This window comes from Neoarius graeffei, chromosome 26 (assembly GCF_027579695.1).
Source record: "Neoarius graeffei isolate fNeoGra1 chromosome 26, fNeoGra1.pri, whole genome shotgun sequence".
NCBI lineage: Eukaryota > Metazoa > Chordata > Actinopteri > Siluriformes > Ariidae > Neoarius > Neoarius graeffei.
The window spans coordinates 40,891,229-40,918,349 of NC_083594.1; the positions used below are offsets into that span (position 1 = coordinate 40,891,229).

General features: G+C 42.6%; 1 protein-coding gene across 2 annotated transcripts in view; it reads left to right on the forward strand.

The window, feature by feature from the left end:
• tfeb (transcription factor EB) overlaps window positions 1-27,121 on the forward strand; it is an 82,748-nt gene that overhangs the window by 38,480 nt on the left and 17,147 nt on the right. The window contains exons 1-2 of one of the 2 annotated variants that reach the window (XM_060910160.1): window positions 1,123-1,398; window positions 10,937-11,187. In XM_060910160.1, coding sequence (XP_060766143.1) covers window positions 1,368-1,398; window positions 10,937-11,187 — 282 coding nt within the window. In that variant the 5' untranslated portion in view covers window positions 1,123-1,367. Of the gene's footprint in view, window positions 1-1,122; window positions 1,399-10,936; window positions 11,188-27,121 lie in introns of those variants that run through there. The other variant, XM_060910161.1, reaches the window with a different exon arrangement.

A 27,121-nucleotide genomic window follows, 5' to 3' on the forward strand; every position in this document is an offset into this window, starting at 1 on the left:
TGGACCAAAAAAAAAATAATGCACGAGCCCTGGAATTTTTTTTTTTTAAAGTAGACAATCGATCATTAATCTCATCCCTGTTTTATTTTTTCAGAAAAGACCAGTTATATAAATCTTGCGTTCGTGTCCAGAACCGTGCATGAGACCGACATAGTGTAGATAATGGTGAAATTCTTTCAAGCGATGATGCACCATGACCGGCCCGTTCACTCCCTGTGCGAATGCTGAAGTCCGGAGTCATTCATACTTGAAAGTATGCCGAATGGAAGAAGTGGAATTTTACCCAGTCGCTGAACTTTTTTTTTTTTTTTAAATGTCCTTTGGCTTCAAAGCGGTTGAGGTCACCACTGGGTGGGAGTGGTGACATGTATGCTAATTCTGTTCTTCTAGCTTTTTATTTTTCCTGGAAGTTGTTGTTGTTGTTCTAATGTAAGTGTTAGTTTCATTTTACTGATACTAGGGTTCACATGAAGGTCTTCAGTCAAGTCGAGCAATCTGTATGACATTTCATATGCATCATGTGTGATTTCTGTGGCTTTTGGTTCCTCTGTTTTTGTCTCTTCGCACACCAAGTCCAAGTTCTCACCGCTTTGCTCATGAGCCATATATATATATATATATATATATATATATATATATATATATATATGTATGTATGTATGTCAGTAATCTGTAGCTATGAATGTTCTGGAGAATGAAAACGAAAGAGAACACAAAATACGCTTGTATGTGGGTGTTTTGGGTTTTTTTTTTTTTTCCTCTCCTCCTGTCTGTAGAGTATTACAATCCATATTACAGCCAATATGCCAAGTTTGTGTACGTATTCATCCACCGTAAGCGCAGCGCTCCTCCATTTCATCGACTGATTCAGCAGACGCCCACCGCCGCCACACTCGTTCCCAAGGATAAGTAGAAGAGAATATCGCATCAGGAAAGGGAATTGGGACACTAAAGGCCGTTGTTCCTCTCCGAGGCTTCCTAACAGCCCTTGTGTAATTTAGGGGAAGTGGAGGCGGAGGAAGACGGGAGTTGTAGACACTGGACAACAGGGCTTCATGCATGACTAAGGCTTTTCCTGTTGGTCTTTCGCTCTCTTTATGTTCCACTGCTCTGTCTCGCGACGACAGTGGCTGCCTCCACCAGCTCCGGCGCTGTTAAAGTGACCAGCCCTGTTATCAGTGCTCATTGTGAACAGCGTGCTGATCCAATGAGCAGATCTCAATAAAGAACGTTCGCCGTGATGCGTTGCAGATAATACAGTACAGCTGAGCTTCAGTTTGTGCTTTTTTTGTTTGTTTGTTTGTTTGTTTGTTTGTTTTGGTCTTATTTTTGGATCCAGCACGAAACTTTTGACTCTGATCTCAGGGATGGCTGGGACTCTTGAATACACAAGGCCAGGTAAGCTGTTCGGGGTCTTCTTTTTTTAATTTAATATTATTTTTTAAATGATATCTGCCCCAACTGTTACGATATAATGTAACCAAAGTGAATTCGGATGAATCTCTGGAATTCTTTATGTATGTACAGGTTATGGTGCAGGTCATGTGACCATTTGCGCACAAAATGTACTCCACGCCGAAAGGTCATCTTGATGACCCCGGTCTTGACTGGACTTTAACACTGTACCGGTACCTTGTTTTTACGAAAGGTTTTATCGGCCGTACGTTTGAATACACTCTGAATTAGCATTACTCGAGTCACTTCTGCTTTGAGCCTGTCGGAATTAAAATGGTTGGTTTGTTTAGGGGGCGTCGTGGCTCAGGTGGATGGGGCGCCGTGCCGTAAAGTCCGGGGACCCGGGGTCATTTCCCGATCCCTCCCTGTCTGTCTCTCCCACTCGTTTCCTGTGTCTGCACTGTCCTGTCCAATAATAAAGGTGAAAAAAGCCCCCAAAAAATCTTTAAAAAAAAAAAAAATGGTTTGTTTAGGCGATTAACATCAAATCACTCTTGCGTTTCACCAAACGTAACTGTATCTGTGCTCCCTGTGGTAGCTGCACCTCTATAAATAAGTCGCGTGCTATTGTTGCCATGCACCTGTTGCAGATTTATTGGCCTCGATCAGAAGCTGTGTGAGAGAGAGAGAGAGAGAGAGAGAGAGAGAGATATCCTTCAGGCTTCTGATCACCTATACTGCTACCTTCTCTGAAGCCGTTCTGTGGGTTTCATTTTCCCATTTCCTTGCTGAACCCCAGCTTGGCACAAGGGGCTGGAAAGCACAGTGTCGCGTCGTGGCACTGGGATCACTTTTTCAGTTTTTTTTTTTTTGTTTTTTTTTTTAAACACAAAGAGATAATTGTGGCCACGTCCGCCGAGATAAATAAATCGGGACTTACAAAGGCGGCAGAGAATGCACCGTTGAACTTGGCATCAGTATGTAATCAAGGAAGTTTTGTAGGGGTTTGGGGAAATTTTTTTTTTTTGGGCTTGTGTGTTGGTTAGGGATGTGATGAAGGGTCGCTTTAGAGCTCAGCTTATGACATAACACGAGCAACGGTTCATTAGTTACTTGGAGGCACAGTAAACAAAGGCTCTTTGATTCGAGGCAAGGAGTCAAAAATGTAATAAGCTTCGTCGTCTGTGCTGAACGCAAAAGGTCAAAGCATCGGTGCGGTCTAGCAATGTTCTATATACTGCAGCAGTGCTGAGTGAGGGTTTGGTTTTGATTGCAAATCGGGTTTACGATACACTGGTGTGTTTTGCTGCACGTGTGGATGTTCTCCGATGCTTCGGTACATCCGATGATTAATCAGCAAAGGCACAGGAGGATGGATTTGGCATTAGGGTGCATCGGTTGCCCCCTAAAAATGAAAAGTTCCTCCGATCATGATGCATTTTTTTTGTTTTTATGTTCCTTTTGGTAAGAAAACACACTGGGTGAAATATTTTGACAAAATTCAAAAGTTTCATGGTGGCACCAGGAGCTCAAAGTGATGGAAAAAGCTGCTATTTTATGACAATTTCGATCACTTTTCATGATGGCACCTTATAGAGTATACCAAATATCTTAGATACACGTTTTTAGTACATATTCTAAATATATTATCAAGCACAGGTTGAGTTTTAGCTGTTCATTGAATCATTGTTCAACTACTTTTAAACAATACAAATGTATTATGAATCACATTAATGCTTCTCAATCCCTCGCAAAGGTTCTTAACATGATCTCTGGCTCACAAGAAATCAATAAATGGAGTCCAACATTGTGATTCAAACCTTACGCGAAAACATAAAATAAGCGTTTTTTGGCAAAAAATGAACCTCATGGTGCCACCATTAGACTTTTTGAATATGGTCAAAACATTTTACAGGATGTCTTAATTAGTGAAAAGGAACACCCAAACAAACATGCATCAGATTTTATGAAAGTGAGGGCAACTGATGCACCCTATTTGGCATAAATAGTGACAAATTGTCACCGTCGTCTATGCATAGTACATTATTGTGAATATTTTGTGTAATAATTGTTTTCAGATGTTTTATTATTTTTAGTCAGACTTCTTCTCTCCCTCCCTCAGTTTTTTTTTTTTGAGATGTTGTTGACCCCAAACCAACTTGAAATCATCCATCGTGTTTGGGGAATAATGTGCTTGTGTACAGCTTTTGGAAAGATGCACTTGTTCTCTTGGGTTTTTTTTCTGTCATTTTTTTGGACCAATTGATACGAGTGGCCTCGTGGTTAGCGTGTCCGCCTCTTGATCATGAGTTCTACTCACGGTCGGGTCATACCAAAGACCATCATAGAAATGGTGCCTACTGCCATCTGCGATCCAGATGCGAGTCAGGAGTCAAACTCTGGCGGTTACCAGAGGACTAGCTCCCCACTGTAACCCTAGCTGTGTAATCTAGGCAAGAGGCCGAGGGCTATGAAACTGAGATCGGCGCCGCCAAACGCGCCATGCACGGTGCGGGAAGGACTTTGATTGATGCGAGTGGAGTTTTAGAATCCTCGTCATCAGTCACCTCTGACCAACTCGCCCAACACATTCATGAAATCCACTATGACTCGCACTCGTCTCTTATTCTTGCTTTTCTTCCATCCGTTTTCCTCCCACTGACTTTAATGCACGTTTTTCCCGATTTGAAATGAAGAGAGTTTTGGAATCCAAGTCATCCAGCTCAGTCAGGCTTCATCAGAGAGCCACCAAAGTTCATCTCCTAGCTAGACCAACCCACCTGACACGCACTCCTGTCTATCTTTCGGTCATGAGCCGCACTAGTCTTTTTCGCACCGGAGGAATCACACTTTTTTTTTTTTTTTTTTTTTTTCCCCCAAGAAAATGCGTCTCTAGTTATGACTGATTTTGCATGTGATAAGTGATCGACAAAGTTGTGTCTTCACAGTGGATGTCCCAATAAAAGCGGCATGTATATTACATACATCTGATTTTCAATACGATATTTGAAGCACTCGTCGTAGTGTGCAAGTTACACTTGATCATTAGTAAGTCACATGACCATATGTAGGTAGAATGAACTGATGAGTCCTTTGAAGCGTTCCCTGTGTCTGAAATCACTCACTTGTTCACTACTCCTCCCTTCTCACTATATAGGGAATTTTTATATAGAGGGACTATATAGTGAGCTCATTGGTAAAATGGGGAAAAAAAACCTTCCGGGCACTACTCCGTCGCACCGTTATTTACGTCATTGCTGTCGCACGACTAAAACGTGCCAGATCAGTCGGCTGGTGGGTTTTCAAAATAATAAATCCATATTATACGGAGCGTATTTCCGACATACAAAGTACCTGCGTTTTATTCAATCAAGTTTGAGGCTTTTGATTTGCTTTCTTGGGATCTATTGCTTGGTTAGTGACCATCGGATGTACACTACTTTTTGTGATGCATTGTGGGATGCTTTGAGTGCACTGTATAGGGTGTAATAATGCTCACTATACATTCGGCCAGCACTACAAAATGGCGTCCTCACTATAAAGTCCACTATATAGTGAGGTAGGGAGCGATTTTGGACACAAGGATTGTCTGTATTTTGTTTTAAATTCGGGCACCGCTTGATTTTGGTGAAGGACAACAGAAAATGGCACTTTCTGTCGTGTCTTGATATTGAAGAAAAAGAACAAAAACTCCTTTCCTACAGCATAGCACAATAAAACTTGCCAGACGATACTGTATCTTTTAAGAACTTTTTAAAATCTTTTATAACGTCAATATTTATGGTGATGACACGGCATGCATGAAATGAGTTTTTAATTGGTATTTTGAGAAAGTCAGCAGCAAGGTTGACTTTATGAAAATGGTGACACTGGAACAATCCGAGTCTCATCTCATCTCATTATCTGTAGCCGCTTTATCCTTCTACAGGGTCGCAGGCAAGCTGGAGCCTATCCCAGCTGACTACGGGCGAAAGGCGGGGTACACCCTGGACAAGTCGCCAGGTCATCACAGGGCTGACACATAGACACAGACAACCATTCACACTCACATTCACACCTACGCTCAATTTAGAGTCACCAGTTAACCTAACCTGCATGTCTTTGGACTGTGGGGGAAACCGGAGCACCCGGAGGAAACCCACGCGGACACGGGGAGAACATGCAAACTCCGCACAGAAAGGCCCTCGCCGGCCACGGGGCTCGAACCCAGACCTTCTTGCTGTGAGGCGACAGCGCTAACCACTACACCACCGTGCTGCCGACAATAACGTTGTTTTTTTTTTTTTTTGAAAAAAATGAACAGTGTGTTGATATGTGAACACTTCCTGTGCAATAAATCTCCACCAAAGTCTGTAATATTCATAATATCGGCTTCTGGAAATTCCTTTAGTCGTGCTTTGAGAACGCACTGGAACCGAAACTTCAGGTTGACTTTGGGGAATTTTCTTTTTTTTCTTCTTTATTTTGCTCGCTCCAGATAGTATTTTTGAACAGCACTTCAGTAGAAGTCCTACTCCGGTGGTTTGAACGATGGTTAATGATGTACTGGTAATTTTAGTTTAAAGTTAACAGGCCAAAATTGACCAGTACTGATGACCTTTTGCCTCTCGTGCAGTTTCGCAGGTTGTACTGACTCTAAAAATTGTACCTTTTTAAATAACTGTGTGACACCTTATTTCAATTTTGTAAGGGGAAATGTTAAGAAATGCCTGTTTGACAGTTGTTTGTATCAGGATCGCTTGCTTTCCATGAGCTCCCTGAAGTTTTGTTGAAATTTCTGATCTGGTGCTTTTGTTGTGTGCGGTGGTGTGGTTTTTATTTATATATATATATATAATATATAAACCTAAAACCATTTCTTTTTTTACCATCAGGTCACAAAACATGTAATCTTTAATGAATGATGTGTTAAAAGATAACTTTAATTTTCTGAGATGTAATAAAAACATATTTATATGCCAAAGTCAAGCCTATGAGTTCCAAAATGATGTCTGTTCCATTACTTCTGTTACGATTGTCCATCTCGCGTCTGTTACAAATTAATTACAATCTAGCTATATACCATGTTAATCTTATTGAAAGAATGTGTATGTTTATTCTACTACACATGTTTATTAATTATATTTGCTAAAACATCACCTTCCTATGTTTCAAAAAGTAATTCTACATTGTTAAAATTGAGAATATATATGTCCAACACTTCTGTTACGTTCTGACTTTGGCATATAAATATGTTTTTATTACATCTCGGAAAATTAAAGTTATCTTTTAACATATCATTCATTAAAGATTACATGTTTTGTGACCTGATGGTAAAAAAAAGAAATGGTTTTAAGTGAATTTTTAAAAATAAGTTCATGTCCCCATTTCAGTACCCATATATATATATATATATATATATATATATATATATATATATATATATATATATATATATATATATATATCTCCGACTTTTGTAGAAAAATGAAACTGACTGGCTTGCACAAGTGCACTTCTCTATTTGGTGTGAGGCCATAACTCACTCGCTTCCCATCGTGTAAAAGCTAAAAGCAGACATCAAGATGAATCAGATGTGATGTTTGTTTGTGGTGTGTTTTAGTAGATTGAAGCATGCATTGTAGTGCAATCATTGGGATTCGGATGGGTGTGTCTGGTGGCATGACTTCACGGCACATGACGGCTACATAATTTGGGGAATTTTAATCATGTGACCTAACATGCAGCATTATTACAAAAATGATTAGTGTGGAACCGTGATATGTTTATAACAGTGTTCAACCACTTTTTTTTTTTTCCCTCTTTGAGTTTATCTTCAGAAATAGAAATGTAAATAGTATTCAGTGTCATTTTGCTGTACTTATTTTAACCGCAGCTAGTGATGGTTTCTTTGGTAATGACAGGAAATAGAACTCTGAACACAGACCCTGATATATAAATGACACAATTTTAAGCCTAATTAACAGGTCAACCACGGAGTACCTCAGTCAAGGAGCATTTCCATTAACGGAAGTCGTCATTAAAAGTGGTCTTCTTTTTTTTCCATAAAATCAAGCTGTAGATCCCCTTCCCTAATGAGCAAACCAGAGGCGACGGTGGCGAGGAAAATCTCGCTGATACCACTTGAAACCTGAGAGGAACCAGACTCGAAATGGATTTCTTCTGGGTTACGCCAGATAGAGGGATTATAACTTCTACAACTGTACACTAAAGTCAGACAGCGCCAAGTGTGTCGAAAGGGTTTTCAGTACGAGTATATTGGGAGTCCTGGGATGAGCATAAGACGACGGTCTTCACGTCTACAGTAGCACTTCTTAGAAGGACCATATTCATTGAAGCAAGGGTCTTGCACATGAATTTCCAGGTTTAGTTCAGTTCATTAAATTGTTGTTGCAAGACTTTTTTTTTTTTTTTTTTTAAATTACACAAATTTAAAGATTTCTTCCTTCCAAGGTATCCGTTGATATTCATTCTGAGTCAAAGTCCAGCATTTTGAACACCTTCCTAGGTCAAAGTTTGGCTTGTTTGTGCACTTTTGCACTTTGTTTTCAGCTTCTGGTTAGCGTGACACAAAAGAGGAAGGAAAGAAGTGTGGGGATGCACAGAGAGCAGAGCAGTCAAATGAACGCACCACCCAATCCGGGCTCAGATTAATGAGTTCTGGACGAGCACCACCATGTTTTAAGCCGTATCTGCCAGCCCTTCCAATCCCCTTGGCTATCCTCCCAGACTCTGTGTTCTCTTTTTTAGTTTGAGGATCATTGTTCGTTATTTTACCTTCTAGTCTGTGGCACAAGCCTAGCCTAGAGGTGACGTGAGCACCAACCCGGACAACTAATGACATTTTTTAAGAGTCTTTTGAACCTGCTTATTGGCTTACTCATTTGTGATACTCTTTCAGACGTAGCACAGTCGCAGCAGTGATCAATCAGAGTCTCTGAAAATGTTCCTGGGGAAGCCCTGGCAACTCTCTTCCACCCCCCCCACCGTTCAAATCACCTGCTCGGGCTTGTAAATTCCAATCCGTAAAACTGTCAACGAAAGTTCATTGTACGCATTAGACACGGTTCCATATTTCACTTAGGCCCTAGCTAAAGAACCCCAGGGGAACAGGGTGTATCTGAAAAGAGGAACAGAAAGTGAGCGAGGCTATTTTGGTCCTTCTTGCCTCACCGCTATACTAGACACGGTAGGAGAGGGTGAGACATGGGTGGGGAAGGCAAGCGTCTCCTAAAGGCCATGTCAGGTCGTTCCTGAGCCTGTGGACAACAGCGACGCGTTGAACCTGAAAATAGAACAAATGAAGGACACCTCCGACGTGCTTGCGCTCGTCTTGAGTGACTTAATTTGTACCTGTATGCATGGCCATGGCTACAAATTTAGCCTCCATGTTGGCCAGTGCTAATGCTAATTGGCTTGTATTGGAGGAGTTCGGTGTAGATCTGCAATCGTAGTCTTTCCTCTTTCCATTTTATTGGAAATTCTTCAGTTATGGTCATGGATGTGGCTAAAGAACATATTCCGAGATCAGCATGATAAAATGCTGCTACAGATTAGCCACAATCCACTTAACCGTCGTTCCAGATTTAGAAGCATAAAGCCGGCCGTGTTAAAAGGCACTACTTAACATGGAAGTGTCAGCAGCTAAAAAAAGCAGAGCATATTAACACACTAGGATCACTGTGTATAGTGTGTGTGTGTGTTCATGCTACTGTTGCTCGGCCCCTCTTTTCCATTCCCATGATGTTTCTTCCCTCCCTCGCCTTTGATGCGGACGTACTGCGATATCGTAGCCCGGCTCTGACAATAGGCAACTTGTGCGAGTTCGCACGTTCGAACGTCATAGTCAGTGCATTCAAAAGCTTGGCATTCCGCATGGGTGGTGTGGGAGAGCTTTGAGTGAAAGAGTAATGCCATGCTGAAAACTACGAAAGCGAACCATGCCCGTCTGAACCGAGAGCAGCTGGGAAGCAGTGCTTCACACGGTTTACTGACGTGTTGTACGCAGAGTCGACCGTGCCGTTAGAATTCGGCTCGGAGGTCCAGTCAGCAGTGACTCATCCATCTCTACGTGTTCCAGATGACACGAAAGCCGTCCCATCACTCACTTTTTGTAATGTTCGTTAATATAGTGGTTAGCATAACTGCACATCCCATTTCTCGTCTCCTTGACCAAGCCCAGGTGTTCCACCAGCTGCGAGTCTGGTCAGCTGTGTGCCCGCTGTCCCCGAGCCACTCGGTCCCAGAGCTCGCTTCTGCTGGACAGGAGTCAAACTATGGCCCTGGTGACAAAGCCTGAGAGTGTCCACTGACTGACTATCACCACAAAGCCGGCTGTGTGCGCGTGTCCCTAAACCAGCCACTGAAATATACACAGTGGGCTAAATGCTGCTTCAGTGCTATCTCAATAGGAGCTGTCTTGCTTATTGTACCTCGTTCACAATAAGCTTTTCTCCATATCCAGCCTCGGCCTTTTTTTTTTTTTTTTTTTAAACATGGTCAGAAGTAAATGCTAATAACTGGAGCTACGCTTGCCCAGCCACTGCCAAATTCATAAGAATTTGCACGAGCCAGCTCATTCCAAACAGCTAGGGAGGAAACAAGGCTGGACTGGCTGTTTTTGTTTTTCCTAAAACCTTTTTATTCATTCAGCAAATTCGATTTCCCTCATTTTGATTCCCGTAAACGTTTTGCTTGAGATTTGGATCGGGCCTTTCTCGAATCCAAACCCTGCACATACCGTAGACGGTCCCTGACCATTTTGAGCTTACTCGAATAGTTTTCCACGCAGCCGACTTTCACTTATCCGGCGGGCTAGCTGACGGGTTTATGATTTGTCTGCCCTGATAACATTTCATCGTTTTGTGTTTCTGTATGGTTTAGTGGCTTGAAAAGAGCAAAGTCATGGGCGATTTGCATCAGCTTTCAACCGTGAACCATAAAAGGGGAACTCGAACTTGCAGGGACTCCCCAGCCCTCTATATAACAAAGGAGGGGGTGTGGATTTAGCATGAGGATGTTTTGGGGGGTGTGTCCCGCAAGAATATGCCACTCACATGATGAAAACAAGTAGGACACATGATCCTCACATGACTTCCTCAATCGGAGAGGTGGTTATGCTGCATGGCTTTGGGCTTTTATTTATTCCACTGTAATCAGCTCCTGTCTGTAGCCCTGGCGCATGAAGCAGTGCCGCAGCATTGATCCCCAGCTCTGTTCCTGAAGATCTCCCGACGGTTTCGACACCGCTAATCGGGTTAAGCAGGTGTACTGGATGAGATGAAGGCAGATCTCCAGGAAAAGGGTTGATCATTATAGTGCAGTATATGAATTTCAGAAGGCTAGAGGATGTGCTCGATAAGACGGCTTAATGCGTCACACTGCCCATGTTTGATGCAGGTTTTACTGAAGTCAAGTAAACTGAATAATAACTGATTTTTAATTCTACATACTGCAGAATGTATTCTTAGTGTTTTTTTTTCTCTCCCTTCCACTTTACCGTACATCCTCACTCCTGTCTGTTCTCTGTCTTCACCTGCAGCTATCACACCATCTTTCGGGCTGGACTGTGCGGCAGCTGCTCGGCCCCCACGCCCCCCTGCCATGGTGTCCCGCGTAGGCATGCGCCAGCTGCTCATGCGTGAACAAATGCAGCAGGAGGAGCAGCGGGAGCGCCAACGTCACCTGCACCACATGCAGCAGCGGCCACCCGGACAGCCTGCTCCCTCGCCCGCCATCAACGCGCCCGTGCACTTCCCAGCACCGATGCAGGTGCCTGTCGAAGTGCTGAAGGTAAGCAACGGGTCATTTTACGTGGCGTTGCTGCGATGTTACACTCAAATACGGTACCGTAACGGTGTTTAAACGTAATCACGTCAACTCTTACGTCACTGCTTCTGTGGCTATACTGTACGTTTGCTTAAATAATATAAAAGGAATGTGTGTGTGAGATGTTCTGGCCGAGATGTGCAAGCTTTAAAGGGGACTTATTACCAAAAAAACCCTCACTTTTTTTTTTTTTTTTTTTTTAAATTTGCTTATGCACATATTTGGTAGTCTGGCTAACGCGACTTCAAAGCTCTCCGAGCTATTGGTCTGGCCAAGATATTAAGCCCAACCGTTTCCCAGAGCCCGTGGTTGACCCGCCTCCCTGAAATGCCTGTTTGCTACTGGTCGAAGCCAGAAAAGGCTGTGATGAAGCTTAAACCAATCACATCACTCTTTCCTCTGACGTATGTGACGCGACAGGGCTAACTGGTAGATTAAACTCTTACCGAAGCCGGTCGGGAGCAAGGCGAAAACTTTCAATAAATACCTCCAGGGCTGCTCTTTGCTCCGTTTTCAATGAGAACTTCCCGTTGAATGCTTTCAATACAGCATCTATGCGTAATAGATGCGGAAGCGTGAATGAAGCGCTTCCGGCATAGATTCTGTAAACAATCGATGGCTTCCGGTCGCAGTTCTACTACGTCAGTGTCTTGAACACGCCTCTACCCAGGGCCGTTGAAGATGCTCAAAGTTGATTGGTTCCCGATTTTTCGGGAGCTTGGAAGAGCTGTAGATAGCTTGCCTGGCCAGACTAAGCTCGCAACAGGCCCTCGTGTTGCGTCACGCTTAGGATGGGCGGGCCCAGGCTACATATTTGGATATCTGGAGGTTCTATCGACTCTCAAACTCCTGAAATAAGACACCCATTCAGTTTCTTTTGCGCTGCCTGTTTCGGAAAACATGAGCTTCGACAAGCCGTTCAGATTTGTCTCCTCTTTGTGTCACAGGGGTATGGAATCAATTTTGTGCCAAAATGTTCATACAATACTTTTGAAATATCAAACAAAAACGACAAATCAAAATACAAAAAGTCAATTTTTTTTTTTAGACTGGCAAACAAATTATTCGTGTAATCGTGCAAAATATCAGTCTTACTCTTCAGAAACCTTTTATTTTTGTTCCGCGTCTTTCTCAGTTTTGTTTGACGTCATTTATTTTGGTTGCGATTCCAGCTTTCTCGTTTGCGCTCCCTGACTTTTTGCTTGCAGTTTTGGCACAAACTTCCCGTGTGGGTGGGCTGTCCAGGAATGCATTCCCATTGGCTAACTTGTGTTTGACTGACAGCTACGCTCAGCCATTCCCTACTCGGATTCTGGCGGACTGTTTGACGAGTGACCGATCCATTGACGGTAAACATGGATCGAGTGGACTTCAGTGGCGACTATGATATTGAATTAATTCAACAAAGTGTAAGTGCGGGACAAATGTGTTGCAGTAGTGCACATTATGCAGGCGTTTCGTGGCAAGTCAAATGTTAGACTTGGCTCCACTACCCAATATAATAGCTGTCTTGCTAACGTTAAACACACCTGCATAATGTGCACTACTGCAACACATTTGTCCCGCACTTACACTTTGTTGAATTAATTCAGTATCATAGTCGCCACTGAAGTCCACTCGATCCTTGTTTACCGTCAATGGATTGGTCACTCATCAAACAGTCCGCCAGAATCCGAGTAGGGAATGGCTGAGCGTAGCTGTCAGTCAAACACAAGTTAGCCAATGGGAATGCGTTCCTGGACAGCCCACCCACACGTGAAGTTTGTGCCAAAACTGCAAGCAGAAAGTCAGGGAGCGCAAACGAGAAAGCTGGAATCGCAACCAAAATAAATTACGTCAAACAAAACTGAGAAAGACGCGGAACAAAAAAAGGTTTCTGAAGAGTAATAGACTGATATTTTGCACGATTACACGAATAATTTGTTTGCCAGTCTAAAAAAATGGACTATTTTGATTTGTCGTTTTTGTTTGATATTTCAAAAGTATTGTATGAACATTTTGGCACAAAATTGATTCCATACAGGGGGAGCTCATTATTAAAATGATGCCACCCCCTCATCGGAGTATCTCCACTCACTGTCGCTGCCTTTGCAAATGAATATTTATAAGGAAAGTGCTACCTGAGTGGCCGCCAAAAAAGGGGGAAGGGTGAGCAGTGGCTCATTATCATTTAAAGGAACAGGGACTTCACTCTGCTGTTTAGACAGGGCGAGAAGGGAGTTGTGGTAATTTGAGCAAAACATGTCACGGACATTTCATTAAGACCTCCGAGAACTGTCAGCTTGTGGAAAAAGGATATAATACAGTGGTGCTTGAAAGTTTGTGAACCCTTTGGAATTTTTCTATATTTCTGCTTAAATATGACTTAAAACATCATCAGATTTTCACACAAGTCCTAAAAGTAGATAAAGAGAACCCAGTTAAACAAATGAGGCAAAAATATTATACTCTGTCATTTTATGTATTCAGGAAAGTGATCCAATGTTACACATCTGTGAGTGGCAAAAGTATATGATCCTTTGCTTTCAGTATCTGGTGTGACCCCCCCGCGCAGCAAAAACTACAACTAAACGTTTGCGGTAACTGTTGATCAGTCCTGCACACTGGCTTGGAGGAATTTTAGCCCGTTCCTCCGTACAGAAAAGCTTCAACTCTGGGATGTTGGTGGGTTTCCTCACATGAACTGCTCGCTTCAGGTCCTTCCACAACATTCCGATTGGATTAAGGTCAGGACTTTGACTTGACCATTCCAAAACATTCACTTTATTCTTCTTTAACCATTCTTTGGTAGAATGACTTGTGTGCTTAGGGTTGTTGTCTTGCTGCATGACCCACCTTCTCTTGAGATTCAGTTCATGGACAGATGTCCTGACATTTTCCTTTAGAATTCTCTGGTATAATTCAGAATTCAGGCCCAAACCATGATACTACCACCACCATGTTTCACAGATGGGATAAGGTTCTTATGCTGGAATGCAGAGTTTTCCTTTCTCCAAACATAACGCTTCTCATTTAAACCAAAAAGTTCTGTTTTGGTCTCATCTATCCACAGAACATTTTTCCAATAGCCTTCTGGCTAGTCCACATGATTTTTAGCAAACTGCAGATGAGCAGCAATGTTCTTTTTTGGAGAGCAGTGTCTTTCTTCTTGCAACCCTGCCAAGCACACCATTGTTGTTCAGTGGCCTCATGAACATTAACATTAGCCAATGTGAGAGAGGCCTTCAGTTGCTTAGAAGTTACCCTGGGGTCCTTTGTGACCTCGCCGACTATTACACGCCTTGCTCTTGGAGTGATCTTTGTTGGTCGACCACTCCTGGGGAGGGTAACAATGGTCTTGAATTTCCTCCATTTGTACACAATCTGTCTGACTGTGGATTGGTGGAGTCCAAACTCTTTAGAGATGGTTTTGTAACCTTTTCCAGCCTGATGAGCATCAACAACGCTTTTTCTGAGGTCCTCAGAAATCTCCTTTTTTTTCGTGCCATGATACACTTCCACAAACATGTGTTGTGAAGATCAGACTTTGATAGATCCCTGTTCTTTAAATAAAACAGGGTGCCCACTCACACCTGATTTGCCATCCCATTGATTGAAAACACCTGACTCTAATTTCACCTTCAAATTAACTGCTAATCCTAGAGGTTCACATACTTTTGCCACTCACAGATATGTAATATTGGATCACTTTCCTGAATACATAAATTACCAAGTATTATAATTTTGTCTCATTTGTTTAACTGGGTTCTCTTTATCTACTTTTAGGACTTGTGTGAAAATCTGTTTGTTTTCGGTCATATTTATGCAGAAATATAGAAAATTCTAAAGGGTTCACAAATATTCAAGCACCACTGTACAGTATGTATGTCACCTTTTTAAAGCTGATTCTCAGTAGGATACTGTATGTACTCTCGTTCCAGTCTCCTGTTCCTTCTGAACAGAGATTTTAAGAGCATGTACAGTATGAGGGCCTCCACAAGTGCCTAATCCTACTTTCTACTAAGAGCTGCAGTACAATGGCCCACCGTTGACGTCCCAACAAGGCATAAGAGCCCAAATTAGCGGGAAATGGGCACTCGGTAATCTTTCCACGTGCTGCCATGGCTCCTACTGCACAGGTTAAGTAGTATTCACAGTAGCTTTGGTTCAGGCTAAACTGTCCTTATGAAATCTCGACTAGAGCACTAAGAGGAAAGGACAGGGAGAAGAAGAGATTGAGGAATCTTTAAACGAAGAATGCTGTGGAGCAGCAATCAAGTAGGTTGAGTCATTGTGCCCTGATGTTTTCTCGGTGGAGAGATAAGCCATAGAACCAGATAAGAGGTGAGATTGACTGTTTCTGATCTTATCAATGAGCAGAAACAGATAGCCCAGTGTCTGCTCCTGTGCTTGTGTATACTCGGGGTAGCTGCATGTAGTCGGTGTTTATTAAACTAAAATATCTTCGGTCAAGCAGCGTTTTTGTTCTTTTCTTCTCCGTGTCACCACAAGAGAACCTGAACATGCATGCCAAAAGATACTATACACAAAGGTTAAAGCACTTCTTATACATGGATTACAGGGAAATAATGAAAGACTGTGTGCTGTGAGGAAACGTCGTGACTGGTACCACCCCAAAGTGTTTTATTCCTCTTGTACATTCTCCAAATTTCCACAAGCTACTTTTTTTTTTTTAATTAAAGAATGACGCATTATATATTATAGTTACCTTTCATGTGTTTGAATATGTGTTATGGCATCGAGTTGCTGTTATCATTTCAACTTACACTTGCAACATTTTTCTGTGTAAACTCGAGCGACTGCTGTGTGTGAAATTCCCAGGAGATCAGCAGTTTATGAAATGCTCATTATCTGAAACTCTTGACCTTCCTTTATTAGGTGTTCCGAATAAAGTCAATACAAACGATTTAGCTCGGCATGTTAAGACAGGTTTCCACTGTACGATTGTTCGCTCAATTTTGCGCTTGCAGATGATGAAATTGCAGCAAAATAAATGTTTGGTCATGAGTTGAGATTTGCGGTCTTGGAACACGTGTGGTTGGTTGGTTGTTTTGGTGCCATTGCAACCAAAGACAGCCGGTAACAAAAGGGGTGTTCACACGGCAACTTTTACTCCGGTGTAGCACCGGGGCTGCCCCGGTAGAGCGTTCACACGGTACAAAGTTATACCGGTGTAGCCCCTGAAAGCTGCTTAAACCGGTGCAAATCTAACCCTGCTCGGGAGGTGGTTTAAGAAATTTACTCCGGAGTAAATGCTAGTTTGCGGGGCAGCACCGATATAAAATGGAACGTCTGAACGCTACAAGGGTAGACTCGCTACGCGTGAGGAGAGTTGATTACATACGGGCATTGCATAATTTGCATCCTGGTATTTTGCGCTTCCAAAATGGCGAATATCATCAACAACAACAACAGAACTACGTGTCTTCCAGTGTTGCCAGATTGGGTGGTTTTAAGTGCATTTTGGCGGATTTGAACACATTTTGGGCTGGAAAACGTCAGCAGTATCTGGCAACACTGGTGTCTTCATCCACGTTGTTTTCCCGGCGCTTGGTGATGCCATGACAACCGGGAAAAGGAAGTACGTTTTCACGCATGCGCATATTTCATTTCCGCATTATTACTATCGTATAGCACGGCTGCAAAAACTGCCCTGTGAACGCAAGTGGGGCTGCACCGGTGCTAACACGCTTCTCTCTAGTAAGCAGGTTTGTGACGTGTGAACGCTCCACAAAATTTACACCGGTGTAAGATATATCGCAACAAAATGCATCGATGCAAATATGTGCCGTGTGAACACCCCTAAAGTGTGGAGGGGTCTGGGGTTGGGTTTTTTTTTTAATCTCAGAATGTGAGCGCTGCTCCGACACTAGTCAAAAACCACCGATAGGACGATGGCACAGGATAACGCAAAACTCACTGTACAGCTACAAATACAGTTGTGGCAAAGGTGAAATATAAACAGAACATGTTTTATGAAAATGAAAAAATTGATGATGTAAGCAACATGAAGTGCATGTCAAACTAGAATGCATGCAGTCATGTATAAAGGTGATTTTTTTGCTTTACAGCCAAACTATTCAGTGCTGCTATTGGGGGGGGGGGGGGGGGATCTATATATCCTCACCGATGAGAATCAAGAGCAGGTGGTATAACCTCATTTATAATTTTCAAAGTTTTGCCATGGTAAAATGTCTGTAGTTGGAAAACACTCGGATGATTTCACGCAGCTGGATAAGGACCGTTCTAGTGTGAACTTTCTTCGATATTTGTGGTTACAACAGCACGTCACCTCAGTCAAGGTCACAAGCATTACATTGTAGGTGGATTATATGTATTGGACATTCCTCGGATGTTTTATAGTTAAGGTATCTGCATGTTGTTCAAAATTATTTCCGGCAGATGCGTCGTCCTGTTTGGGGTCAGAGTGGAATTTTACATCTGATAGTTAGGGTGGAGTTTTGCATCTGATAGTTATCAGGTGTATGTTATGTTATTTGTTTTGTACTAAACTGATTAAAAAGCGATTGTATCTATGGCTTCACAAGGAGTACAGTTTGTAGCTGGCGACTGCATACATTACCAGTCAAAAGTTTGTACACACCTACTCATTCATAGGCTTTTCTGTATTTTGACTATTTTTGTTATAGAACAATACTGAAGACATCAAAACCATGAAATAACATTTGGGCTCAACATTAAGTGTTAAACCCGCTTGCCCCTATTTTGCGAGTACTTTTTTTTTTTTTTTTTTTTAAACTATAGACCCCTTTCACTGACGTCACCCGAAACCGGAAGTAAACAGACCCTGCGCCATTTTGGAAGACCAACAAACTCGTGATTAGGGGGAAATAACGGCAGCGGTATGTGAACCCACGAGAATAAAGTGGAGTGGCAAACGACTTAAATCTGAGCTGTTTTATTTATGATTTATTGGCCCAACAGTAGACTTGAAAGAAACCTGTGTGAGACTTGGCAAAAAAACTGTGGATATAATGGATAAGTCTGTGCATGATCTGCGGACACTTTGAGGTAAGCAAACGCAAGAAATTCAGATTTAAAACGTGCTAAATTGGCCCCAAGTTGATAACTGTATGAGGAGCAAGCCTCCCAGACTTCTACAATTTAATAATAATAATAATAATAATAATTTAGGATGGTTTGGGGCTTGCTCGCTGCTGCCAGGTTGGTTGTTGAGTAGCCTGCCTTTTTTTTTTTTTTTTTTTTTTTTTTTTCTTGCGTGTGGTATCATTGTTTGTTTGACGCGAGGTTGTTTTTTGAACATGCCAATGCGGACACGATTTCCCCTGATGAGTTATGACTTCAGACGCGATGCGTGTGTGGAGGTGTGGAGTCTGCGTGATATGTGCGCAAGATAGGCTTCTCATGTGTTTGGAGATCCGCGCTCCGAGGCAAGCCCCCCCCCCCCAAGAGGAAAAAAAGGGACCCCCCGAAAATATCGGCATAGTTCGAACACTGAGTGTAGGCACTGGGTGTAAACAACAAATAGTTTACAATGTCTGGGTAGCAAACAGATGGCAGAATTGGTGTCCGGTCCTCCTTATGTTTCCATTCTCCCTTGCCGCGAGTCTTATCATATGGGTCAAACCCATCAATCACAGCCAGTTTCTCCACATACCGTGCCCTTTCTGCAGCTGGTAATGTACTCACATAACCAGAATTATCATCCATCGTGTCACTTTACTCTCGCTCGTACTTTGTTTTATATTGTCAGTGCATGTACTTGGTCTTCCAATATGGCGCCTAACAAAATCTCGCGGCGCGGTGCCGTCATGTGAAAGGGGTCTATAGAATAGTTGTGAACTGCAACTTAAAATGAAGATCACACATTGAGTTCAAGTTTGGTTTGTTTGTTTATTGGTTACTTTTTACTTGTAACGGACAATAACAATTTTAACCAAAATTAAAAAAAAAAAAAAAGTTATATATAAAAAATATTTTGCACAGGACTGTGTTCCTCTGATCACAGAAACAGAGCTCCAGCTCTCTCTGCTCTTAATCTGTTCTGTTCTTTCAGGATTTATCGCACATGTCGCTTCTTGTTGAGTTTTTATGCCCGAGTTGTTTGAAACCAATCCGGGTTTTCTGTGTCGAATAAGGAAGCGGCTTCACCTTTTAAGAAAATCAAACACTTTCATGAAGGCGCTGACTCGAATGCGAGCAGAAAAAAAAAAAAAAAGAGATTCTTAAGCAAACTTGTCCATCCTCATTTCTGACTGTTTTTGTAAAATACATTTTAAATACAGTCATGAATTTCTCTGGAGTTTTCAGGCGGAGCTCCTCTCCTCGCATTCTTTAACCACTTGTTCTTGAAGCATTTGCTTCTATTTAACATTTTTCTTGGCAGCGGGGAGACGGTAATGCCTTTTTATCTATTTCTTGGTTTGAACAAGCAAAAACAGTGCAAAAATTAACCGTATTGAAGACCGATTAAGCCTTGCTTGCCTGAAAGACGGTGTCTCTCTGACCCCAGCTGTAATTATCACGTGATGCATGACATCATGCACAAGGGGCCTATAAACAGTAAAGGCCAATTTATGCTGACCAGTCCTCGCAGACGGTGTCGCAGACAGTGTCTGCGTAGCCCCCCCACCTTCGCAGACGCTCTGCGCGCACCTCCCAAAAATTGTGACCACCGCAGAAGCCTCGCAGACAGCGCCGCAGACAAGAGGGCTCTGATTGGTCCACTCTACATCCGCTGTACACGCACTTCCGCTTCCCTACTTTCCCGGTTTGTTTTGTTTTCACGACCGGCATTTTTAAAAACACGAGCGAAGATGGAGCAGCATGAAGAGCGGTTGATTGAGGAAGTACGTACATCTATACAACTCCAGTTCTAGTCATTTATAAAAAAAAAGGGTCTAGTCATTATAAGTAACCGGAGGATAAACACTCCACTAACCACACCCACCAACTACTCCTAGCGACTTCGCGCCCCCTTGCGTTGTGCCGGTGAATAACATCGCGCACACCTATTCCCCCGCTCAACAATAAATTACAACTGTCTGCGAAAAGCTATCTGCGAAAGCCTTGTCGCAAGAGCATGCAGAGACCTTAAGCGTACCATACTACAACAGCGGGGGTGTATAAAATAACTTGCAAAGCAGTAAATGAAACTGAGGCTAAGAAAACGGTCAAGACGTGATGACGGATACGTAGTGAGGGACTCTTTCAGAAACTGAAATGAAAGATCAAAAAGCCTAATTTTTGTGGCGCTAGTTTGTAATATATGCTCATTCCAACTTGCCCGGTCGGGGGACATATCCCACTTGCCCTGGGCAATCGGGCAGTCCTTAATGTCGAGCCCTGATGTATGGAATTATGCAGTAAACCAAAAAAATGTTTCGTATTTCAGATTCTTGAAAGTCGCCAGCGTTTACCTTGATGATGCTTTGCACACTATTGGCATCATCTTAACCAGCTTCATGAGGTAGTCACCTGGAACGCTTTTCGATTTACAGGTGTGCCTCGTCACACTTGGAAGACGCTCCGGACACTTAGAGTAATGCTTTTATGGCTGAGGACTACAGGTGACTTGCTAACTTTAGGACTGCAGTTGTCTTGAACAGTTTTGCGCTCAAGTTTCCATCAATGAGGTGTTATAACATCAACGAAAGTGACTTCATGTTAAAACTGTTAAAAACGTTATCACGTTGTCTGTTATCACCCAAATGAGGATGGGTTCCCTTTTGAGTCTGGTTCCCCTTTTGAGTCTGGTTCCTCTCGAGGTTTCTTCCTCATGTTGTTTGAGGGAGTTTTTCCTTGTCACCGTCGCCACAGGCTTGCTCATCGGGGATAGATTAGGCCATTATTAAAAATTGTTCTGTTTCCGGTCCACCGGCCGGGTGAGTGGTGTTTGTGCGGTTGAAAAACATTTTTTTTTTTTTAACGCCGGTTTTTCGACGTTTTTTTTTCAGGTTCGTAAATCTAAAATCGAACTTGACGTTTATGCATTCCGCGCAGAATATAGAATCGAATCAGCTCTGCGCATGCGCCGTGCGGCACAAAAAAAACGGCAGCCACCATGAAGGAAGGAGATCCGGAGTTTTCAAACATTTGCTTAAGTGTGAAATCGCAAACTGGTATTCTAGCGAACAACAAAATAAAGATTCAGAAAAACAAATCATTCAGTGATCATTTTAATAGTGTAATTTCATCCGAACTAGGCCTAACGGTCGATTTAGAACTACAAAAAGTCCGTGTGTCGGACCATCACAAACCGTTACTGGAAAATTCGTTTGATCTTGATCCATCCGAGACGTTACAAACAGCTTTTGAGTTTTGTTATGCGAAATTCATTACCTACTTTGTTAATGACCCTGACAGACCTGTAGGAGAACCTAATCTCATCTCATCTCATTATCTCTAGCCGCTTTATCCTTCTACAGGGTCGCAGGCAAGCTGGAGCCTATCCCAACTGACTACGGGCGAAAGGCGGGGTACACCCTGGACAAGTCGCCAGGTCATCACAGGGCTGACACATAGACACAGACAACCATTCACACTCACATTCACACCTACGGTCAATTTAGAGTCACCAGTTAACCTAACCTGCATGTCTTTGGACTGTGGGGGAAACCGGAGCACCCGGAGGAAACCCACGCGGACACGGGGAGAACATGCAAACTCCGCACAGAAAGGCCCTCGCCGGCCCCGGGGCTCGAACCCAGGACCTTCTTGCTGTGAGGCGACAGCGCTAACCACTACACCACCGTGCCGCCCGGAGAACCTAATAGATCTATTCAAAATGAACGGAACTGAACAAAAAAAAAAAAAATGCGTTTACGGAACTAATGCGGGTTGGCTGGACAGAATTTAAAAACTGTGTCTGTAGCAAATAAAAAGAACGAATTACAAAAAAAAAAAAATAAATCCCTCCCTCCCGACTGAATTTTTTTGCTCACACGGTGGACAGGAAACGGATGATTTTTTTTTTTTTTTAAGGATGGCCTTAGGGATAAAATTAGCTCATGTTTAAAGTCATTCAAATTCTCTAAAGCTGCTTTGCGACAATGTCTGTCTTGTTAAAAGCACTATAAAAATAAACTTGACTCGTCAAAAGTGAATTAGTGCAATTTCTTGCCGCCTTAATGTGCTTAAGATACAGTAAATAGCCTTATTCTACAACTGTAGTAATCTATAATATGTTAAACCGCTCAACTAAGTAAAGAGAAACGACATCCGTCATTACTTTGACATGAAGTGTCTTTTTTTTTTTTTTTTTTTTTTTATTTAAAAAAACAAAAACGTTGATTTAGAAGGTGTGTGTCCATACTTTTGTCTGCTCCTGTAAGTTAAGCAACTCCAGTGCACCATAAGACTCGAGATGATGGTTTTTTAGGATGCCGGAGATGACGAAGGCTTTTAGGGCAGATAAACTCTTGTAGATGCATCGATCCACATCTCTGGCTGGACTGCTTGGTTCCAGTCATTGTGGGTGCCTTACTGGAGCTAGGAGTGTTGTTGTGATTTCATGCCCCTTATGAGAAGCATTAGGAGTGAGTCATCGGCATGCAACAGCAGCTTCAGTTTCACATCGGGCTCGGGTAGGGTTAGTGAGACGTTCATCCGGCCATGTCTGGGCAGAGAAATCTGGAAGGAAGCGCTGGTATGGCCAGTGGCCACCAACTGGACTGCCCTTCTGGAATTTCACTTCTGGGACCTCGCAGCAACCGACTCCATCCGCAGTATTCTTTTCCCATGGCTGGGCGTATTGGCCAAGTGGAAATGCTTTCAGTGGCATCGTTTTCACTGTCAGTGCCGAAAGGCCGCATTGCAGCAGCTCACTTATTTGCGGACTGCAAATAATTTTCTTTACCGTTATTAAGCGTTTTGTTTTATTTGTACCTACCAGTGGCGGCTGGTAGTCTTTCAAACAGGGGAGGCTGGTCGGTTACGATATTTCCAGATTTTAAAAGAAAAAACACATCAGTTTTGCCCATACTCTTGCCTCTGATCTGGCTGATTGTTGGCAGCGTCACAAACTGTGAAATAACAGGTTCTTTTGGCCCATTAGCCTACTGTCCAATATACATGATGGTGGTGTTGGGGGGAGGGGTATATTTTAACATTTTCTATTTTAAAATTGTGGCATGTTGTTTAAAAATTTACCTCGGCTGTGTTTTTGTTTAAAAATGTTTTCCAAATTGTAGTGGTGTTTAATTCATATCCAGAAAAGCATATATTCCAATATAATATACTCAGCATAAACATTTTAAATAGATTCTATATTTTTGGTCCATCCATGACATATTACTAAAGTAGCCTATTTACTGTTGTTGATGTGGGTCACTTGCTGTTAGCCAATTCACTTTCTCGTACCAGGAGAACTGAAAGGAACGAGTATTATTCCCTACCTTTTTCACCAAGTCAATTTGAGGCGTTGGTCTACCCTGCTCTTTAATTTTAATTTTTTCCTCGAAAGGAAGACTGGCAAATGGCTTCGCCAAAATTAAATCGGCAATGCTTGGCATCCGTGCGCAGCTTTCTTGCTAGCTGACTAGCCCCCTCAAGTTCAAGTTCAGTCACTCAAATAAACGAAATTTCTGGAACTAAGATGGCAAACTTGACAACACTATATTTACACTTTATTTACAATGAAAATATATACAAACTAAAAAAGCTGGTAGAAACCGTATGTAATGAATGAAATCGAAATGTAAGCCGATCTCTTACAATACACCACAGCACTTGCGAATCCGCATGGGACTGAACTGATGTTGCCAGATACTGCTGACGTTATCCAGCCCAAAATATGTTCAAAACCCGCCAAAATGCACTTAAAACCGCCCGATTGGGCGGGAAACCACCCAATCTGGCAACACTGTAACCGCTGCCTGTCTATAGTTGAAACGAGCTGTCAATCAAAGAAAATATCCGGCCGCTTTCACCAATCACCAGTCTCCTCGCGGAAACTGCCATGTCCCTCCCATGTGAGGCTGGGAGTCCGTGGGCGGGCATTTTCGCAGTATTTGTCCAATAACCATCTTGTATTTTGAGATTGAAAAGCGCAGAGCTCCCAAATGCCATTGAAGTCCACCGAGGCTGGGAGTCCGTGAGACTCTGTGGGCGGGCGTTTTCGCAGTATTTGTCCAATAATCGTCTTGCATTTTTTTTTTTTTTTAAAAGATATTTTTTTGGGCTTTTTGCACCTTTATTGGATAGGACAGTGTAGAGACAGGAAATGAGCGGGAGAGAGAGAGACGGGAAGGGATCGGGAAATGACCTCGGGCCGGAATCGAACCCGGGTCGCCCGCATTCATGGTATGGCGCCTTAACCACCTGAGCCACGACGCCCCCTCGTCTTGCATTTTGAGATTGACAAACACGTAGCTCCCAATCCACTGAGGCTGGGCTGCATCGCGCTGTCACGAGGGGGAAAAACTCACGCACACATTAGGCGAACTGGGGAAAGTTATAACGGAATGATTTCGCACTGTAGTGGGTTGAGCACACATTTCTATGATTCTGGATCTGAAATAGCAATGTTATAAGGTTGGCTATAACATAAGCCTAGCGCAATTCATCCTACACGATGTTCGTCATTTTTAGAGGAGGCTGAGCCTCCCTCGCTGTCTTAGAGCAATCGCCCGTGGTACCTACATATATTATTGTGTGTCAATCCAAGTGTGATTTAAGGCTTAAGAGGTAGATGTGAAAATGGAGCAGCTTTAACCACTAAAGGAGAACTGAAGGCAAATTTTTTTTTTTTTAATCAAAATTCTATTTCTCATTTTATTAAGTATAGGAATGCATTTTTGATGGCTATTTTGTCGCCGCTATAGCAAGTTATGAGTTTTTGAAATGTGCTATGTAATAGATCAGTCCATATGTCGAAGCAACGGCCGTAAACGAGATTCGTTGAGACCTGCGCGAGACATCGTAGGACGGAAGTAAAACGTACGGCGGAAATCAAAGCGACCAACATCTGCCAACGTTGTCAAAAGACATGGCGCCCTCTTTGGAATGCTGATGTAATCAAGCCGGAATCAATCAGGAAAGCTTGAAAAAAAGTAGGCAGTAATCATCATTTAAACTCGTTTTTGTGCAATGTTTCGTTTGGAAAACAGTTTTCAAAACGGCGGCACTGACACCCGGCGGACATTTCACGTTTCGAAGTCTCACACAAGTCTCGTGAAGATTGCGTGGATAAGTGACGCCCGCCGTGGACCAAACGAACTAAATTCAACGTGGCTAAAAACCGAATAGTCCGATAAGTAGAACAATATTTAATTGCAATTAGTTTTCAATACGAGTCACGATATAAGGTTGGTAAAACCTGAAATGTAATTGAATGACACGTTAATTAAGAAATAAAGGAAGTTTTTAAAAATGACTTCAGTTCTCCTTTTTATTTATTTTTTTTTTTTAAATATATAATAATAATAATAATAATAATGATCTCATCTCATTATCTCTAGCCGCTTTATCCTGTTCTACAGGGTCGCAGGCAAGCTGGAGCCTATCCCAGCTGACTACGGGCGAAAGGCGGGGTACACCCTGGACAAGTCGCCAGGTCATCACAGGGTTGACACATAGACACAGACAACCATTCACACTCACATTCACACCTACGGTCAATTTAGAGTCACCAGTTAACCTAACCTGCATGTCTTTGGACTGTGGGGGAAACCGGAGCACCCGGAGGAAACCCACGCGGACACGGGGAGAACATGCAAACTCCACACAGAAAGGCCCTCGCCGGCCACGGGGCTCGAACCCGGACCTTCTTGCTGTGAGGCGACAGCGCTAACCACTACACCACCGTGCCGCCCAATAATAATAAGGGCACAAGTATTTCGGGTGTCCTGATACATTTATTTTTATTATGGTTCTGTTTATGGCCGATTCTAAGCACAAGAGGCAAAACCTCACCAACTGATTATCTGCTGCCTATTTGGATCTTGTTCTGTACCCACCCAAAGATTACATTTTTTTTTTTTTTTATATATAATTACAAAGATGAGACTGTCTATAGGATAAGGGAGTAGGTGACCGTAAACATACTATGGCTAAATCTAGACATGGAGAAGTGGTTCATTTTTACTACACGTTGGGTGAATTTGTGGTGCTGTTTCTCAAGCAAATGCTTACTGGTTGGACAGGGAAACGTATCGAGTAGTACTGGATTTGGGACCTGACCAAAACTAGTGCAAAAGCAAGAGTAGCTTGAGAATCAGTTGGCATAAAAGTTGTAGAAGAGCAATGACTTATAATTCCACTTTTTGCTGTCAACCACAAGAGTCTGGTTCCTCTCAAGGTTTCCTTGTTTCAGGGAGTTTTTCTTTCACCACAGTCACCTCTGGCTTGCTCATTAGGGATATAAACCCGTAACCTGATTTCTCTAAAGCTTCTTTATGACCAGGTCCATTGAGTTGAGTTGAATTAGATTTAATTAATGTAGGTCTAAAACACAAACATTAAAAGGAGTGACTGGTCCGGTAGTGCAAGCTTATGAAATGTGCGGTCTCCTTTTATCCATATACCTTAACAGACATGCGTGCTGTAGAATGATGGCAGACATAACATTTTGCAGCTTAAGAGAGGTAGATTTGAAGTGAAAGAACGGGGTTTCACATCTCACTGCTCAGAAGACGCCCACGGGATTTTGCGAACTTTTGCCCAAGCCCCTTTCAGCGCCTGTGTTTTAAAGGAGATACGCAGAACCATGGCCTCACTTTTTGTTTATAAATGCCTTGAGACCTCAAGAATGGCATAGGAATAGTTAACAATAAAACTAATATAGTAATTTTTACGATTAAAGTGATCCATATACCGGTAGGTAGCGGTCTGAGTGAACAACCTTGACATCTGTGACGTCACTGCAGGAAGTCTAGCGGTCTCTTCGCCATTTCCACTATACTAAAACACCGAGCTG